Source organism: Podarcis bocagei (genome assembly GCF_964188305.1).
Source record: "Podarcis bocagei genome assembly, chromosome: 16".
In the NCBI taxonomy this organism is placed as follows: domain Eukaryota; kingdom Metazoa; phylum Chordata; class Lepidosauria; order Squamata; family Lacertidae; genus Podarcis; species Podarcis bocagei.
Genome location: NC_138142.1, coordinates 4,506,105 through 4,525,542, shown reverse-complemented (window position 1 = coordinate 4,525,542; position 19,438 = coordinate 4,506,105). Strand labels below are relative to the sequence as shown.

Here is a 19,438-nt window from a genome sequence, read left to right as displayed (position 1 = left end):
AGCAGCCCGGAAAGGGAACCAGGTCCTAAAGCCCGGCGCAAGGAGGCAGGAGGGTCCGGGTCAGCGTCAGAAGAATCCAGGAAGGAAGAAACCCCGGGGGGTAGAGGGACCCAGAGGAGGACAGTCAGGCGGAAAAGGTGGAGCAGGGCTAGGATATTAAGTTGGTGCACAAGGGGCGGAGACTCAGACGGAGCTTCGCCGATCTAGCTACTAGACGTAGAGTTGCGCGCAGCAGCGTGAGAATGGAAACTGCAATTCAATAAAGACTTTTACTTAATGATCGCTGGCTAGCGTGATCCTCTGTGAGCTAGGATCTTCAAGCAGCTCTGACAGTAAGCTCCGTCTCACTCAATTGTGGGCATCTACAACCTCGAGGAGGGGAGAGAAGCAGGTGCCCACTAGCGAGCTCACGAACGGCAGACGACATGACGGCTGAGCAGCAGATAGAGGAACTCAGAAAAGCAGTGGCACAACTGAATGCCGAGGCTCTCGCATCCAGGAAGAGAGAGGAGGAGGCAGCTGCCGCCTGCAGGGATCTCCAGGTCAGGTTAGATGTGCTGACAAAGCAGACACCCCGGCAGGAGGGAATTGGGTTGGCGAGACGCACAGGCGGGCTGGTCTCTCACTTCGATGGGAACCTGCAACAGTATCCCAACTTTAGAGCAGACGTACTGTGCGCACTGCAACTGCTGCATAAAGACTTTAGAGATGAGCAAGAGAGAGTGGGATTCATCATGTCTCATTTGCATGGGGATGCTAAAGCATGGCTACGCAATTTATGGAGAGATAAGGATCCGGCGCTCCAGAATGCAGATGCCTTTATTAAAGCGATGGATGGGTGTTTTTTATCAAGCATTGACGTGGATCTTGCCCGGAAGGAGGTGCATGGGCTAAGACAAGGGAGGGCCAGCGTCAGGCAGTACCATGCCCGCTTTTTCGCCTTGGTCAGTGCCCTGGAATGGGACAGAGATTCGGCCCCTGTAAGAGACCTCTTTTGGGAGGGGTTGCACAGCTCGATTAAAGATGAGATCGCGAGGGGGGAGAGACCCCGAACCACCCAGGAGGTCGTTCAGAGGGCACTGGCAGTGGGGGTGAGGCTGGAAGAACGCCCGTGGAGCAGGGACGAAGGGCGTGGAGGGCGCGAACCAGCCAGGGGCCCCTCCTTCCTTCCCAGAGAAGCAGCGCGGGCGCAATCCACGCCTCCGCCAGGAGGAGGAGCCGAACCTATGGAGGTTGGAGGTGCAAGGGCTCAGTCAGCAACCAGAGCCCTAGCACCGGCAGCAGTGAAAGCGAAGCCTCCTAGAGGGAACAGGAAGTGTTACGTCTGTGAGGAGCCAGGGCATATGGCGAAAGAGTGTCCCCAGAGGCTCCACAAGCTCACTGCAGCCTCGGCAATGGTGACTGCAGCAACGCAGCAAGGAGGAACACAGCAGGGAAACGAAGCAGTCTGGCTGGAGGAAGAGGCCCTGGGGCCCAGCCAGACGTGTTAGTGCCGCAGTCCCCAGAGATTTTACAGCCCGTGAACCCCCTCCCGCCCAAACCAGTGGTGAGGCTCACCGCATCTCTCCAGCTGCCCAATGGAATCACCATGGACGTGCCCATCACAGTGGACTCGGGCAGCAACGCGGACTTTATAGGGCAGGACTTTGTCGACAAGCACGCTATACAGTTGCTGCCGGCCACACTGCCCCTGCAGGTTGTCACGGTGGATGGCAGGGAGTTGCTAGGGGGGCAAGTGGTGAAGCAGACGCCGCCAATGGCGATGCGACTTGGGAATCACAAAGAAATCATCAGCTTCAATGTTACTCAACTATCGGATACGCCCATTGTATTGGGAATGAGTTGGCTGGACAAGCACAGCCCAACGCTGGCTTGGTACCAGAGGCAGCTGGTCTTCGGCTCTTCCTTTTGTGCTGAACACTGCATCATGCACCGGCAGGAAGGAGAGGAAGAGGAGTCACAGCTGCTGCTAGGCACGCTGCAAGCGATTCCCCACAAGTACGCAGAATTTTTGGAAGTTTTCTGCGAGAAGGAGGCGGACAGGCTGCCCCCTCACAGACCATATGACTGCAAAATTGACCTGCTGCCGGGGGCGGCGCTGCCTAAAGGGAAACTGTATTCCATGTCGGAGGACGAGCTGCAGGAACTCAAAGAGTTCATCGATCATAATTTGGAGCGCGGTTTCATCCGAGAGTCCAAGGCAGCGGGGGGCAGTCCTGTATTCTTTGTTAAAAAGCGAGACACGCCCCAAAAAAGACTGGTAGTGGACTATCGCATTTTAAACAGTGTGACCAAGCCGTCGGACTTCCCCATGCCCCGAATCGACGACCTCCTGGCGAAGGTGCGGAAGGGAAAAGTGTTCACCAAATTAGACCTGCGAGGGGCGTATAACCTCATTCGCATGCGGGAGGGGGATGAGTGGAAGACGGCCATGTTCACGCCACTGGGTACCTACGAATACAGAGTTATGCCTTTTGGACTGCAAAATGGCTCCCACGTTTTTCAAGCTTTCATGCATCACGTGTTGGCGGGACTTCTCTACAAGACGTGCGTCTGTTTCTTAGATGACATCCTGATCTTTTCGGAATCGCAGCAGGAGCATGACAGGCACGTCAAGGAAGTGCTGACCAGACTAAAGCAACATAGGCTCTACGCCAAGCTGGAGAAGTGCCAATTCGACGTGACGGAGGTGGATTTTCTGGGCTACAAGTTGTCTGACAAGGGGCTCGCCATGGACAGCGCCAAGGTTCGAGCGGTATTGGACTGGAAGAGCCCACGCAACCGGAAAGAGGTCCAAAGGTTTGTCGGCTTTGCGAACTTCTATCGCAAGTTTATCAAGGGCTTCGCTATGCAGACAGCAGCCATCACAGACACGCTTAGCTCCAAGAAAAAGAAGTTCGTTTGGACGGAGGAGGCGGAGCAGTCCTTTCAGGCACTCAAGCGTCTCTTCGCGTCGGAAGAGCAGCTGCTTCACGTCAACCCCAGCAGGCCGATGAGGGTGGAGACAGACGCCTCGGACAGAGCCGTGGGGGCGGTCCTGCTGCAAAAGGACCAGCAGGGGGTGTGGCGACCGGGAGCGTTTTACTCCAGGAAGCTCAGCAAGTCCGAGCAGAACTACACCATCTGGGACAGGGAGTTGCTGGCCATTCATGCAGCGTTCAAAGCGTGGCGGCACTTCCTGATCGGCGCCAAGCACACGGTGCAGGTTTGCACGGACCACAAGAATCTGGAGCACTGGCGCACGGCACAGTTCCTAAACCAGAGGCAGATACGCTGGGCTGAGTTTTTTGCGAACTTCGACTTCCGCATAGAGTATGTCCCGGGGGACACTAACATCATGGCGGACGCCCTCTCCCGTAAGCCACAGTATCTGGAGGACGCAACGCCAGCGGCAGCCATGCACATCTTCGCACCAACAGTATGGGCGTGCGCCGCGGCCACCGTGGACCTGGAGGCGGTGCGACGAGCGTTGCAGGATGACTCCTTCGCGCAAGCAAAGATGGCAGAGGTGCAAAGGGGCAAGGCTGTGGCCGACGGTTTCCAGCTACGAGATGGATTGCTCATCCGTAAAGGGGCCATCTACGTGCCGGGAGACGACCTTCGCGCCAAGGTGCTGCAGCAGCTGCACGACGCGCCCACGGCCGGGCACTTTGGCAAGGAGAAGACGGTGGAATTAGTAGCCAGGGATTTCTGGTGGCCTGGAATGAGAGGGGAGGTCGCAGACTACGTGGCGAGGTGTGACACCTGCCAGAGGGCCAAACCAGTGCACAGACCGCCGGCCGGACTGTTGGAACCGCTGCAAACTCCGGTCGAACCTTGGGAAAGGGTGGCTCTGGACTTTGTCACAGATCTGCCCAGCTCGAGGGGCAAGACGGCAGTGCTGGTGGTGGTGGACCTGTTTTCCAAGATGGCCCATTTCATTCCGTGTGCTAAGGTGGCCACGGCGGAGCAAACCGCCAAACTGTTCATAGACCACGTGTTCAAGGTTCACGGTCTGCCACGGTCTATTCTGTCCGACCGCGGGCGGCAGTTCATCTCGAATTTCTGGAAGAAGCTGATGGGCTTCCTGAACGTCAAGATCAACCTGGCGTCGGCGAGACACCCGCAGACCAACGGGCAAGCGGAGCGGGTCAATGCCATCATGCAGCAGTACCTGAGATGCTATGCGAATCAACAGCCTGCGACGTAGGTGGATTACCTGCCGCTTGCCGAGTTCGCCTACAACAACACGAAGCACGTGTCCACGGGGGTCACGCCGTTCTTCGCCAACAACGGGAGGCACCCCAGAACCTTCCCGGGACTGGAAAGAATGGGGGAGGGGGAGCCGCAGACGGCAGATGCGTTCGCGTCGGAGCTGCAGGAAGTCCACGATCAGCTGAGGCGCCACCTGGAGCTGGCCAAACACGCATACAAGGTACAAGCGGACAGACACAGAAGGGTTGGCGAAGAGCTCCACGTGGGAGACTGGGTCTGGTTAGCAGCCCACGCAGTGCCGGCCAGGTCGTTGGCCAAGAAGAAACTAGGGCATAAACAACTGGGGCCCTACCAAGTCGAAGAGCAGGTCAACCCGGTAGCTTTCAGACTGGCACTTCCGGAGGGTTCCAGAATGCATCCGGTGTTCCACAGATCGGTGCTCACTCCCTACAAGGCACCGCACAGGTTCCAGGAACCCGGAACGGCGCCGAGTCCGGTCAGAGACAGAACAGGGCACGCGGGAGTGGCACAGAAGGAGCGCATCAACGAAGTCACGGAGATTTTGGACTCCAGATGGGGGGAAGAGGGGGTAGAATACTTTCTCGCCAAGGAGGGCACCCCGGCCAGTGCGAACAGCTGGGTGCCGGGCTACGCCTTGGACGAACCTCTACTCAAAGACGAGTTTCATGCCCTCTTCCCACATAGACCTATGCCAGCAGACTTTTTCGACGACTGGCTTTTCACGCCCACGCTTTCGGCCAGCACTTTCCGGGGGTTCGACTCGGAAGAGGACCCGACACAAGACGTCCGTTCCCCGGAGGGGTCACCCTCGGGATCTGCATCAGAACCCTCGTATTGGTGGGACGATAGACCAGAGGAGCAGTTCCGCAGAAGGTGGCTGGAAGGCCCAGGACGAGCAACGCCGCCAGGAGGAAGTGAGGGAGAAACGGACATGGACGTTTTCGGGGACGACCCTGGTTTCGAGCACGGCGGCACAGAGATGGAAGCGGAGGTGACCGTCGTCGACGAGAGCAGGGAGGGAGACCCGCGAGACTTCAGATGGAGGCCCGCCACGGGAAGCGAACGATATCCGACGTTCATCCCTTTGCAACAGCAGCACCCAGCTCCAGCACCGGAAGGAGGGGAGGGGGGAATGGGGGGCTTCGAGGGGGGGATGGATGTCAGGGATTTAGGAGCAGAGGCAAGGCCAAGGGAGGAAACAGAGAGCGAAGGGGAGGAGGCAGAAGAAAAGATGAGTGATGACGACGACCCGAGATCTCCTAGTCTTTCCAGTGAATCAGAGGATTCACAGAAAGGAGCACCAGTGGCCAGGGCAAGGGGGGAGTCTAGGGGGGCACCCCAGGAAGATAGAGCCAGAGGGGACTCAGGGGAGAGCAGTTGGAAATCGGGACCAGCGTCACCGCCAGGGAGCAGGGAAGAAGAAGGGAGCCAGGGGGCAAGCGCTGGCAGCTCACCACAGGAGGGAGGGCATGAGTCAGGAGTGGCCACACCTCCATCGGGGAGCGAAGAAACGGTTAAGAGGAAAGTGGAAGGTTGGGCGCGCGCGCCAAGTTCAAATGCAGAGGAAGGCGGCGCAGTAAGCAGCCCGGAAAGGGAACCAGGTCCTAAAGCCCGGCGCAAGGAGGCAGGAGGGTCCGGGTCAGCGTCAGAAGAATCCAGGAAGGAAGAAACCCCGGGGGGTAGAGGGACCCAGAGGAGGACAGTCAGGCGGAAAAGGTGGAGCAGGGCTAGGATATTAAGTTGGTGCACAAGGGGCGGAGACTCAGACGGAGCTTCGCCGATCTAGCTACTAGACGTAGAGTTGCGCGCAGCAGCGTGAGAATGGAAACTGCAATTCAATAAAGACTTTTACTTAATGATCGCTGGCTAGCGTGATCCTCTGTGAGCTAGGATCTTCAAGCAGCTCTGACAATACATTATGTAAATACATAAACATTTTACAAATAAATATTTGTCGTTGTTATTTTAAATGTTTATGCCCTGCCTTCTAGAACAGTGTCTTCCTTAACTATTTGTTCTCTGCACCATGCACATTGGTGGGTCTACATAAGTGAATAAATAAATGTTTGTGATGCTGTGGTAAAGACACAGCACCCTCAGGCTGGTAGGTGATAGACCTAACTTGCAGAAAGGAGAGGCTTTGAATCATAGTATTGTAGAGCTGGCAGGGACCCTGAGGTCCAGACCCCTGTCCAGACCCCTGTCTAGTCCAGACCCCTTCAAGTCAGGAATCTCAATAAAGTGTTCATGGCAGATGGCATCCCAACCTCTGCTTAAAAGCCTCCAATGAAGGAGAGTCCAGCACCTTCCAAGGGAGTCCTTTCCACTGTCAAACAGCTCTTGCCATCAGAAAGTCCTTCCTGATGTCTAGTCAGAATCTCTTTTCATGTAACTTGAATCCATTGTTTTGGCTCCTCACCTCCAGAGCAGGAAAAAACAAGCTTGTTTTTCTTTTCTTCATAGAACGTCACAGCCAATCACCGAATAAATGATGCTATTGCCAATGAGGACGGACCCCAGATGTTAACTGGAAGGTTTATGTATGGCCCCTTGGACATGGTCACACTCACAGGAGAAAAGGTATTGTTTGTTACAGATCTAATCAGATCCCTTTAAAACAAAGAAGAAAATAAATGTTCCATTTATCTTTCTACAATAACTTTTTGTTCAGAGTATAAATCTTAAACGCCCAACTTGCAGATAGATTTAATGTCTGGATCAACTGAAACTGAAATGTGCTTGGTGCTATTCAACATAAACAGAACCTGAAGCCTGATCATCACACAGACACACACACACACGATAGATGACCTGAATCCAAGAGGTCTATTGTCAAATGAGGTCATGCTGGCTGAGACTGGTGAGAATTGTAATCTAAGACATCCACAAGGCACCAAGTTACTATATAGTGCTGCTATGTAATGCTCTATCAATTAACTGGGTCTGCTTCTGTCTGCTCAGAAACTTGATTTGTGACTTCATGTAAGGGCACTTTTGCAAGTGATACAGAGAAGGTGCTTTTGCCTCTGATGTGGGCATAGCAAATATTGTTATTAGGAATTGCTGCTGTCATCCTTTTTCTTCTCTGTAGTTCCCAGGCCAGGATCCAATATTCATATTCTCTTTTTATTAGGAGAAATTGTTTAGGAATGTCAGAGGTTCCAAACAATTCCCCCCCAACAACTTTAAAATCGTTGAGGTTCTTGGCAGACCACCTCATTGTTTTTCTGTCTCTTATAGCAATTGCAGTGTGCTGTGCTAGAGGCTGTTTGATTTTTAATCACATTTGTATTGTTTCTTTTATTGCTTATATTGTATTTTCTTGCATTACAGTTCAAATTCCATAAATTCAAATTGTATGTGTTCTTCACCAACCACCTGAGAACTACTAATGGTCCACAGACCACAGTTTGAGAAGCCCTGTCTTCATTGTAGAATAAAATGAGCACCTTTTCTGCATTGTACTTGGCAGGAATGGTGGCATGTATTTATTTATTTGTTATAATTGGTGTCCTGTTTTTTCACCAAACGCGCACACTCAGCCTTGCTTCAGGGTGTTTGAAATTAGTCTTGAGGCTAATATTGGAAGGGGTCATAAGAGTGCTAGAGAGTAACACCCCCAGTGTTCAGGGTGCTCTGCAAAGTAACCTAAGCGTTAGATAAATGTCAAATGCCCCCAAGGAGTTCATAGTCTTCATTTCAAAAATGGAAGAGACATAGCTTAAACCACGGTATACAATTGATCCACCCCCCTCATTATAACTGCTCTGACATCTTAGGATGAAGAGTGGTATATAAATATAATAAATTTAACAAATTAAACAAATTATTATTTTTATTATAGTCTGTTATGATTGGCAGTGACTCTCGTAAGATCTCAGGCACTGGAAGTTATTTGTGGCCCTGCTACCTAAGACACTTTTAATACTGTGTGCAGACATGCTGAAGACCATAGATAGTAGACAAGAAGATAGTAGACAAAGAATGAATGTCCTGAAACCTTGAAATCAGAACAAGATAATTTGCTAGATTCTTACTTGCTACGCATGTTCATGATTCCACATACTTCTTCCTCCCAATTTCCTTTGTGCCGTAGGTGGATATTCATATCATGACACAACCCCCATCAGGAGAATGGGCTTACTTTGACACAGAGGTCACCAACAGCAGTGGTAGGATTTCCTACATTATCCCCGAAAACAGGCGGCTGGGCATTGGCGTATATCCTGTCAAGATGGTGGTCAGGTAAGTTTTGCTGCAGGATGTTTGGCTTCTGCATCCCTTTATAAGTAACTTGAACTTGGAGCTACAATGTTTGAGGGCAAGGGACTGACCCAAACATGTTTGCTCCCTGATCAGTCTCTTAACTAACTCAGTACCTCCCTTTTCCCTTTTCCTTTAGAGGCGACCACACGTACGCCGACAGCTACATCACTGTTCTGCCCAGGGGGACTGAGTTTGTGGTTTTCAGCATTGACGGTTCCTTTGCAGCCAGTGTTTCAATCATGGGCAGTGACCCCAAAGTCAGAGCTGGAGCAGTTGATGTAGTACGGTATGAAGGATTTGGAAATGCTTTGTGTCTGCTGTTGTACTTTGGAGTGCAAAATTATGAAAATATCCCCTTTCATTTTTAAAAGGGAAGTTGCTGACCCTCAGGGTTTCAGGGAGAAACCTTAATTATAGCATATGCTTTTGTGAGCCAGAGTCCATTAGAGTCATGAAGTATTTGTCCTGAGGGGTTGATATCTACATAAAATAGGGGGATGGGAATCCAGACAGTGACAATTCACAAAACTGTGTTAGCAGTAACATAAATATTCTGGCATTAAAGGTAAAGGTACCCCTGCCTGTACGGGCCAGTCGTGTCCGACTCTAGGGTTGTGCGCCCATCTCACTTAAGAGGCCGGGGGCCAGCGCTGTCTGCAGACACTTCCGGGTCACGTGGCCAGCGTGACAAGCTGCATCTGGTGAGCCAGCGCAGCACACGGAAACGCCGTTTACCTTCCCGCTAGTAAGCGGTCCCTATTATCTACTTGCACCCGGGGGTGCTTTCGAACTGCTAGGTTGGCAGGAGCTGGGACCGAGCAACGGGAGCGCACCCCACCGCGGGGATTCGAACCGCCGACCTGACGATCGGCAAGTCTAGGCGCTGAGGTTTTACCCACAGCGCCACCCGCGTCCCTATTCTGGCATTAGTGGGCTAATTATTGTATACTGGATGGTTCTCTCCTCCTTTGCCACATATTAAAGAGCTACTTTTGTTTCATGGCACAAATACTCTGAAATCTAGGACTCCTGTCTCCCCTCTGTTAATAATAAAATAGTGGGGGGGGGGTTAAAATAGCATTCTTTGTTCCAGGGGCATAACTTCTTCATAGCACATCCCTGTTCCAAGGCCCCCTTTCTGTGGCCTGAACCTCTTAGAGATGATGGTTTCCCCACCCAAGTTTCTTGGGGTTCCAAAATTCATTTCCTGGTCCTTTTAGTTGCACATACAAAAAGATCTGAGAACACAAAATGAGAAAAGATGTGATTGGAAAGTAGGTTACAAATGTCCTAAATGAATTTAGCAAATATATCAAATTTAAGAATGAAAGACTGGGATAATATGTTTACAAAAGGTATTTGTGGGGATAGAAGAGCAAGCATTTATGTGCTGTGCAAGGGAATAAATATTGCATAAATTTCTATTGATCACTTAGCTTCACATATAGCAGCTTCAGCAGGCCGGCTCCTGGCAAATTCCTCTCTATATTTGTGGATAGCTAAGATTCCACTTCCATCTCAGTTGTTAGTAAAAAATAAAAGAAAAGAAAATAAAGGGCATGTTCTCTCTTGTGCTAAGGGACTTATTTCCCAGGACTTAGGGAGCGGCCGCTGCTTGGCGGGGGAAGGGCCTTGCAGGCAGAAGCTCCCAGGTTCCTTCTCTGAAATCTCGATTTAGGTCTGGGAGTTTCCTGGCCTAACTCAACATAAGGCAGCTTCTTGTGTTGGTTATAAGTTGGGGGAAAGTACAAACAAAGCACCTATTGGCAACACTTGGAGAGTTTTCCTCTGAAATCATCTCGTCAGAAGCATTTCTAATACAAATAGGCTCGTGAATGTGCCAAGATGGTTCAGGACTACAGCAGCGGGCAAATGGTTAAAGCCCTTCCCACTCCCCCTTGCCAGATCCCCAGCCTGTAATGTGCTGCATACATCCTCCCTCCCTCCTGTTCTTATTAATTGTTTTCTCTCTTCCCCTTCTTAGGCACTGGCAAGACCTTGGCTACCTCATTATCTATGTCACGGGCCGGCCTGACATGCAGAAGCAACGGGTGGTTGCCTGGTTAGCACAGCACAACTTCCCCCATGGGATCGTCTCATTCTGCGATGGTCTGGTTCACGACCCACTGCGGCACAAGGCCAACTTCCTGAAGTCCCTACTCACAGAAGTAAGCAAGCAGAGCAGGGTTCATTCTCTCTCTTTCTCAGCAGGTTTAGGGAGAACTTCTCAAAGGCCCAGAGGCTGTGTCTATCCAAACAGTGCATGGAAATATCTGTGGGTAGTGTGGGGAGGTGTCATCCTGAAGCAAACTAAGCATCCAACAGATACTGGAAGATTTTTGGTGATGTTCCAGGCACTGGCCAGTTGTTAGCGAAGTCACTTAAATATAGCAAACAGAGTCCAGAGAGAAAAGAAACTGATAATACTTTGGGGAACAGAAAAACCCAGTATATCATATTAGGAGAAATAGAGAGGTGTTCTGTCTGTCTTAGTAGCTAAGCTCTAGTCCATAACAGGAATATATACTAATACAGAGGAGAATTCCCTCAGAACTAATCAGCTGATCAGAACTTCTTAAACATCTAACAAGAATTAACTTAGTTGGTCTTTAAGGTGCTACTGGAAGGAATTTTTTACATCTAACAAACACAGTTTTGACAAACTCGGTTCACTGAGGTTCAATTTTTAACCATAGTTCATAGAATCATAGAGTTGGAAGGGATTACAAGGGTCACCCCCGACAATGCAGGAATCTCAACTGAAGCATCCATGACTGATGGCCATCCAACCTCTTCATTACATCCACCTGAGACATTTTAACTAGGGATGCAAGAGCATCCATTCGTTTTCCCAAAAAGGTGCTGTGGATGGTGTATGTTCTAAGTGAGCATGTGCGAAATCCCTCCAAAAGCGCTGAGCACTCTCCTCCACCTCCCTCTTCCCCTGCCAGTAGACAAAGAAACTTCCCTTTGGGCAGGCAAGGAAGAAGCAGAGGTGGCGGCTGCAGGCTGTGGGGCAGTTGCCCAGTTAGGCAATGTTAGACTCCAAGTGTCTTCAGAGGCTCTTTGGTAATAGAAATAGGAAAAGGTGTCAGGTTCAAGTTTCTCTCTGTTTCTCATTTTTCCATTCTTCAGTTCTCAACAATGCCACATCAGTTTGCAACTTTTTAAAAAGAAGCCTGATGAAAATTCATCATTTTAGTGCAGATTTCTCTTTCAATATACAGTGGTACCTCTGGTTGCGCACAGTTCCGGAGCTCCGGTCAGATCCCGAGCAATTTGCAACCGGAGGTGCTGCTTCTGCGCATGCATGCGGTGCGGTAGAGCGCTTCTGCACATGCGCGCGCAGCGAAACCCAGAAAAATACTTCCGGGTTTGCTGCGTTCACATCCTGAAGGATACACAACTAGAGGTGTGCGTATGCAGAGGTACCACTGTACACATTTTAATGCACTTTTGTCTAATGTACACAAAGCAGTTTTATAATATCTTTTTTGCATGAGATTTTATAATATACACATTTTTATGCAGCTTTTATTATAAGCACATTACTTTTATTTATCTATTTTCATATGCCGCTATTCATAAAAAAAATCAGAGTGATTTACAACATGTATACTTGGCCAGACTGCTCATCTTGGTAGGTGAAGCCCTGGAATGATGCCCCCAAACCCTGCCCAAAGTGGCACCACTTCTGGGCAGGCTGTGACCAAGACCCCTCGCTGTGCCCTTCCCAGATGGAAGGCCCTGAAGAAGCAGCAGCTGCTGCTGGCACCGCTGCCTTCCTCCTGGCCCAGCGTAAGTTACTGGGGGAAATTGTGCCGGTGGGCTTGCAGGATCAGGGTGAACCTTGTGAACGCCAGTCCTGCTTTTGAGCATTCAAGGAGGGTGTTGGCCTTCCCGAGCACTTTTCCTAAAATGCATCCTTACTCTTAACATTACAACCTTTTCCCAAGGCATCCTACAAAAGATGCTACATTGCAACATCTTTGTGTGAAAACCAAGGGTCTGGTGCTATTCCAGAGGGTACATTTCCCTCCCAGTTGCCAGTGATTTGCCTTTTCTTGCCCTGCACCCTGCAGCTCGACATGAAGATCCATGCGGCCTATGGATCCACCAAGGATGTCTCGGTCTACACCTCCATCAGCCTGCCGCCTATGCAGATCTACATTGTTGGGCGGCCAACCAAGAAGTTACAGAACCATTGTCAGGTAACCTCAGAATTCAGATGCTTTCACAAGGGATAGATGAGTGCCTGTATGATGAAGCTGGGGGTGCAGCCTGTCCAAACCCTGCAGCTGTGCCACTCAGCGGTGTAGCTGGCTGCTCAGGCGCCTGGGGTGGCTCCTGTGCCTGGAGGCAGGGCAGGGCAAGCCGGGGCAGGGCGTGCTGCACGGAGCCTCCAAGGAGTCTGCTCACTGCCTCCCCCTCAGCTGTAGGGCAGCAGAGGGGGAGGCGGTGAGCAGATGCAAAGCCGCACACTGCCATTTTGGGCAGCACGGAGCCTGCAGGTGCCTGAGCCGCCACAGTAGCAGCAGAAGAAGAAGAAGAAGAAGAAGAAGAAGAAGAAGAAGAAGAAGAAGAAGAAGAAGAAGAATTAATTTTTTTATTATTTATATCCCGCCCTCCCCAGCCGAAGCCGGGCTCAGAGCGGCTAACAACAATAAAAGTAACACAGCATTCTAAAATAAATTCATTTTAAAATCAATTCAAAATCAAATTAATGGCAACCATTGGGCTAGAGTTCTGTGAGGATTACCAAAGAAGGGGGTCAGAGTGTGCCTTGGCCAAAGGCCCGGTGGAACAACTCTGTCTTGCAGGCCCTGCAGAAAGATGTCAAGTCCCGCAGGGCCCTCGTCTCTTGTGACAGAACGTTCCACCAGATTGGGGCCACAGCCAAAAAAGCCCTGGCTCTGGTTGAGGCCAGTCTAAGCTCCCTGTGGCCCAGGACCTCCAAGATGTTATTGTTTGAAGACCGTAAGGTCCTCTGTGGGACATACCAGGAGAGGTGGTCCCGTAGGTACGAGGGTCCTAGGCCGTATAGAGCTTTAAAGGTTAAAACCAGCACCTTAAACCTGATCCTGTACTCCACCGGGAGCCAGTGCATCACATCACTCCCAGAGGAGATGTGTGGCTCAGGCATGGTGCAGGCCCCACGGTCAGTGCTGCCCCAGTGGTGTGGTCGCCAAGTGCCCATCCCCCCCCTAGCTATGCCTCTGGTGCCACTTCTGTGTCAGTGGGGCTCACGAGAAGTGGCTCCGAAGAGATACCCAGAGAAGATGTAGAGGAGGGTGGCATTTTGGAGCACCAGCAGTCTAGCACAGATCTTACCTTTATGGTGCCATCTTTGTTGGCATGGAGGAGAGGAATGGTGGAAAGAAAGCCAAGCATCTCCTGAGGTAGTTGCAGAAGTGACTGTAGCTCAGAGGTAGCGCATCTGCTCTGCATACAGAAAATTCTAGCTTCTTCAGTCTTCAGCATCTTCATGTGGGGCTGGGAGAGACCCCTGCCTAAAACCCTGGAGGGCCGCTGCCAGTCAGCTGTACTGAGCTAAATGCACCAAATGCTGACTCCATATAAGGTATCTGCCTCATCTATGGAGAGACAAAAACGGACCCAGTCAGGGGATGCGCAGGAAAAGCAGGCAAGTAGCCCAGTAGGCCTGGAACAAGATGGGAAGTCATTGGATAGGGGAGAAGCAGCAAGCCTGCCTATGCCTTGCCTGGCTATGTGTCTTTCTGAAAACAGAAGCATATTTCAGTCAAAATTTTCAGGGGATCAGTGTTACATTTGTACTATCAAGATTTAACAGTGTGCTTTAAGAGATTTTTAAAATTTTTGATTTGGGTCTTTTAATAGCATGGTCCAAGCTTAGGCGATGGAGAACTGAGTACGCATATTTGTACACTTCCTTGGAATCCATTTGATGAAACACAGTTTAGACATATATTATATTAAATAAAATACATATATACACAAAGTGTATCAAAGATGAATAATGGCCATTGCAGAAACAGCATTAATATGTTTAGCAAATTTGCTTATTTGGGTTGACATTTACCGTATTTTTCGCCCTATAGGACGCACTTTTTCCCCTCCAAAAATGAAGGGGAAATGTGTGTGCATCCTATGGGGCGAATGCAGGCTTTCGCTGAAGCCTGGTGAGCGAGAGGGGTCGGTGCGCACCGACCCCTCTCGCTCTCCAGGCTTCAGGAGAGCCCCAGAACGCCGCCATCCCACTGTCTCCCGAAGTGGTTTGGAGGCTGACGGCGGGGAGACCCCACCGCCAGCCCCGCAAGCTCCGGGAACAGTGGGGAGGCGCAGCGCGTCTCCCCGCTGTCCCCGGACCTGATCTGAAGGTGGGCGGCGGGGAGAAGGGCGCTTCTCCCCGCTGCCGGCCTCGCAAGCTCCGGGGACAGCTGGGAGGCGCAGCGCGTCTCCCCACTGTCCCCGGACCTGATCTCAAGGTGGGCGGCGGGGAGAAGAGCGCTTTTCCCCGCTTCCTGCCCCACAAGCTCCGGGGACAGCTGGGAGGTGCAGCGCGTCTCCCCGCTGTCCCCGGACCTGATCTGAAGGCGGGCTGCGGGGAGAAGAGCGCTTCTCCCCGCTGCCAGCCCCACAAGCGCCTGGGGGGGGAATAATTTTTTTCCCCTTTATTTCCCCCCAAAAAAAACTTGATGCGTCCTATGGGCCGGTGCGTCCTATGGGGCGAAAAATACGGTAGATGGCTTTTTGCTGAATAACTTATCCCGGTGCACATACAAGTAAGTTTGTTGCCTATATTGTTTTGCCAGCTGCTGAGGAGATTTTGGTGCCTGCTTCTCAATTTCTAAACTAGTGTGTCAGAGAGACTTCTCCTTGACACTTGGCAGGAAGGTAGAGATGACCAGCTTATGGAGGGGTTCACACATTCCACTTACCCCGCTTCAGCAGTGAGAACCACATCCTGTATGGCAGATTATTCTCTGGGTCTGGCAACCTGAGATAAATTTGTCACTTGGTAAACAGTTGCCTTGGCAGCATCTGAAATGGCAGCTGTGAAATTGCATTTGGCAATGAAACTAGACTGAAGTCTTGGACTGCAAATGTCTTCCAAAAATAAGCTTTCATTTTAATTAAATTTGCAGTTCATTACCGAGGGATACGCAGCCCACCTGGCCCAGCTGGAATACACCCATCGCTCCCGCCCCGCCAAGAACACCACCCGGATGGCTCTTCGGAAAGGCAGCTTTGGCCTCCCGGGCCAAACGGAATTCCTGCGCAAGAGGAACCACTTGCTGCGCACCATCTCCTCTCAGCCAGCCACGGCAGCCAGCGGAAGCAGTGGCTACAGGCCGGAGCGAACCCAGAGTCAGTCAGAGAGTGACCGGGAGAGGGAGAGGGAGCGCAGCCAGAGGAGCATGAGCCTTGCCACAGGGTGCTGGGGCCGGAGCACAGCCTCCAGACTGGAGCCGGGGGGCCTGGGGCAGAAGTAGAGCAGCCGGACGGCAGCAGCAGGAGGCAATCGTGCATGGCAGCAGCAGCGGAGGTGAAACAACCGAGGCCTGTGGTGTGGTGTAGTGGGGCAAACATGGTGCTACTCATTGCCAGAGAGGCAGTCATAACTTTATGAGGCGATAACAGACTGGTTTTTCCCCCCTCCATGCAAAACACACAGGCCTTGGTGACGGGGGCACTGGGTTTTTGCAGAGCACTGTGCAAAGAGGAACAAGAAAACTGCCTTTTCAAGCAGATGGGCATCAGGAAGGGGAAGATGAATACTTTGGCAGCTTCTGGGTGCAGCTTTTTCCTGCCCCCCCCTTTCTTACCCAGGTTTGGTGATTGTAATTATGTGCCTCCTCAGCTTCTTAGCCATCAGTCAAAGATGCAACGGAGGGCGGGAGGATCCCAGTGCCATGTGCGGACAGAACTGGAGGAGTCAGGCAGGGGAGCCACGACTGTGGGCTTGTTCTGCTATCTGAAGTGAAGGGAGCTGCATCCTGCCACCGCTTTGAAATAAGTTGCTCCACTTCTGAAATCTGGAGAGACTCGGGTTGGACACAGGGAAGAGTTCAAGACAAGCAAAGGATGCTTAGAACACACTCCTATTCTGCTAGGAAGCAAAGTCATGTTGACAATGGCTAATTCAAGGCATCTTTGGTGCGAGAAGCATGGGATCCGATTAGCAGTTTGTTTTATTTGGGTACAATTTCCTATGATTATTTTTAAGTGAACATCTTAAAAAAAGAGGGAAAACAAAAACCAGATTTTGGAAACTGGTGGATTGTACTAATGCAGAGAAAGGATTTTATCTGCTGCTTTCTGCTCTTTGGTGTGTGAGGGAGGGGGCAGGGTGAAAGAAGTTGGGCAGTTACCCAGTCACTACTTTGTACTTTTGGAAAGTACCAACAGTTAGTTTCAAGCATCTAGGAAACAAATAGCAGTGTGCTATTTTTGCTCAGCCTAAAAAAAGCGAAGTCCAAATTCTTCCCCACTCCGCCCACTTCTCTTCTGCCTCTTGACCTCTTGACCAGAAGGGAGTCCGTCCTTCTTTCCAACTTTTGCAATGGCTTTCAGCGGAGGATGTAAATTTTGCTTTTCTTTTTAACTATAGTTATGCAACTGTAAAACCTCATTGTTTTTATTTGTTTTGCACTGATAATTTTTAGAAAGGAGGCCTATTACTATTTTATGAAGCTACACCCTCCCTATTTATAGCGCATGACAGTCAAATGTTGCTAAGCCAGGATGCATCTACCCAAATGCAGACATGCATACACACAGGGCTTTTCCCCACCAACAATGTCAGGAGATTTAAAAAGAACAAGTGCAACAAATTGAGAGGTGCAAACCAAGGAAATGCGATTTTTTAAAGGAGAGGATAGACATATCTTAAATTTCCCTAACTACTCTCTGTACAGGAGTTGCAGGTTTGATGATTTGGATTTCTGCAAAGTTCTGTGAAGTGCATTTGCGAGCTCTGCCCCGAGTTCTAAAGAACGTGCTTGGTTTACAACACCTTATAGTAGCTGTTTGAGAATGGGGGTAAATTGCACAAGGGAACATAGACCTACAAGGAAGGGTCTGCAAAACTTCCCTAGCCACCATCACGCCACCTCACCCTGCAGATTCAGTTTCCAGCTGCTGCAGAACACGGTTAGCCTGAGATAATGGACTAGTTCTCCAAGAGTTGGGGTTGCCCTTTCTTGCCTATAGCTTCTGGCATTTTTTATATTTGCACAGGTGTGCTTCTTTGTTCAGTGTTCCACTTTATACGTAAAACATTTCCCCCCCTAGACCAACATCTCTTTCATTGTTTCTCCTTTTCATTACCAAGACTCGGCAGCACTGTGAATTACGGCCTCTTTCCAAGCCACGAGGCTCAACAACTCACCTGGACATGTAAAAAGCTACTTTGCTACATGGGTTTCAACACCAAATTTAAAATGGTGTGCTCCATCCATATGAATGTGATTGTCCAAAAGGGATAAAATCCATTTATTTATCCATGGAAACTGCTGCTCTTTTCAAATGAAGCTTGCAACTCCCAACATTTCTTAAATGGTTGATGATGAGCCATACTGCAAGATTATAAGCCTCTTGTCTCAGATGAAGTCAACAAGAAAATCTTGGCGAGTTTTTACTACTTTTTTTTTAAAAAAAACCCAAGCACTATTGACTTCCCTTTCTCCTCAGCCTAGCTCTTTGCAAATATACATTAAAAAAAATGAGTGGGTGGGTGTTTGACATGCAGAATCCACATGGATTGCATTATAGCTCTTTGCTAGCTCAGTGTATCATCTGACCATCATCGCAAAAACAGACTAGGCGGCCACATGATCTGGATTTGAGTTTCATTGATTTGGCCTCTCCCCTGAACATTCAAGACATGACATGTACATTATTCAAACTTTGAGACGTTCAGTGGCTCCTTTTTAGTGTGTGTGTGTGTGAAATAAACCTTCAGGTTTTGTTAACATTTCAAGACCTAGCTTCCCCTCCCCCTTGTTTTCAGGCATAATTTACAACAAACTCATTTTATGGACCAAGTTCAAACTGTCCAAGGATGCTAAAAGAAATCTTCTCATTGCCTCTCGCCAATCCATATTTGAAACAAATGATCCATGAGAGGGACAGTCATTCCTGTGTACACCCCCCACCCCTTGGCCAGGCGTCTCCTCTCTTCCAGCCATTCTCCCTGTTTCTTTTCAAGACGGTTGTTTTGTGTGTGTAAGGGGATGGGGGTGGTTCTTCATCCTTCTTTGCGATTGTAATAATTTTGAATTAAGTGAGTGGCGAGCAAGTGACATTATGGCTGGAGGCTTTTTTCATTTTTTAAGCTCTCCAGGATGCCATCATTCTGGTCCATGACTTATGTATGTATACCCCTCGTGTGTTGTCCTTGATGTTGAAAGCTGAACTTGCTACTCTGGCATTAAACAAACAATAGCAATAGCTTCATTAGAAAGTAGTGTGGCTCCCTCTGGAATGAATCTGGAGAGCAGCATTCGCCATCCCAGTTGGAACTGCAAAGACTGATTTGTGGAATCTGAAGCCATCTGTATTTAATGCTGTAGCCTCAGTGGTTGTCTTTCCTTGAGATCAGTGCCCCAGATCCAGTTTATACCTTAAGGGCCAGTAAGTGTCTATTATGAGGCTGTGTCTCTGTGGCACTTTCTGACAGCTCAATGGAGTGGGGAGGCAGGAATGCCCCCAGAAAGGGCAGGTCTGCTAAACTTGCTGTGGGAACCTCAGGTGTGCAGACTTGCCCCTCAAGAGTCTTCTCAGCCGGGTGAATGAATGAGTGGTCAGGGAGAACAGTTTCAGTACATTGCGTATATTAGAGCCACCTGGACGTGCCTAGGACTCAGCCAGTATGATGATCAGCCTTTCCCAGCCTGAGACCTTCCAGATTTTTTAGCTGCAAGGCCCAGCCAGCCAAGGAACAGGTAAAACTTGCACTTTTTGTCTTGGGATC

At 50.1% G+C, this 19,438-nt stretch overlaps 1 protein-coding gene across 10 annotated transcripts in view; it reads left to right on the top strand.

The window, feature by feature from the left end:
- The window catches only part of PITPNM2 (phosphatidylinositol transfer protein membrane associated 2), a 196,018-nt gene extending 178,260 nt beyond the window's left edge, over positions 1 to 17,758 (top strand). For all 10 annotated transcript variants that reach the window (XM_081174673.1, XM_081174677.1, XM_081174671.1 and 7 more), the window contains 6 exons: positions 6,679 to 6,795; positions 8,312 to 8,460; positions 8,618 to 8,767; positions 10,466 to 10,649; positions 12,564 to 12,692; positions 15,609 to 17,758. In XM_081174673.1, the coding sequence (XP_081030799.1) occupies positions 6,679 to 6,795; positions 8,312 to 8,460; positions 8,618 to 8,767; positions 10,466 to 10,649; positions 12,564 to 12,692; positions 15,609 to 15,956 (1,077 nt within the window). In that variant the 3' untranslated portion in view covers positions 15,957 to 17,758. The remainder of the gene's footprint in view (positions 1 to 6,678; positions 6,796 to 8,311; positions 8,461 to 8,617; positions 8,768 to 10,465; positions 10,650 to 12,563; positions 12,693 to 15,608) is intronic.
- Positions 17,759 to 19,438: the final 1,680 nt, after the last annotated feature.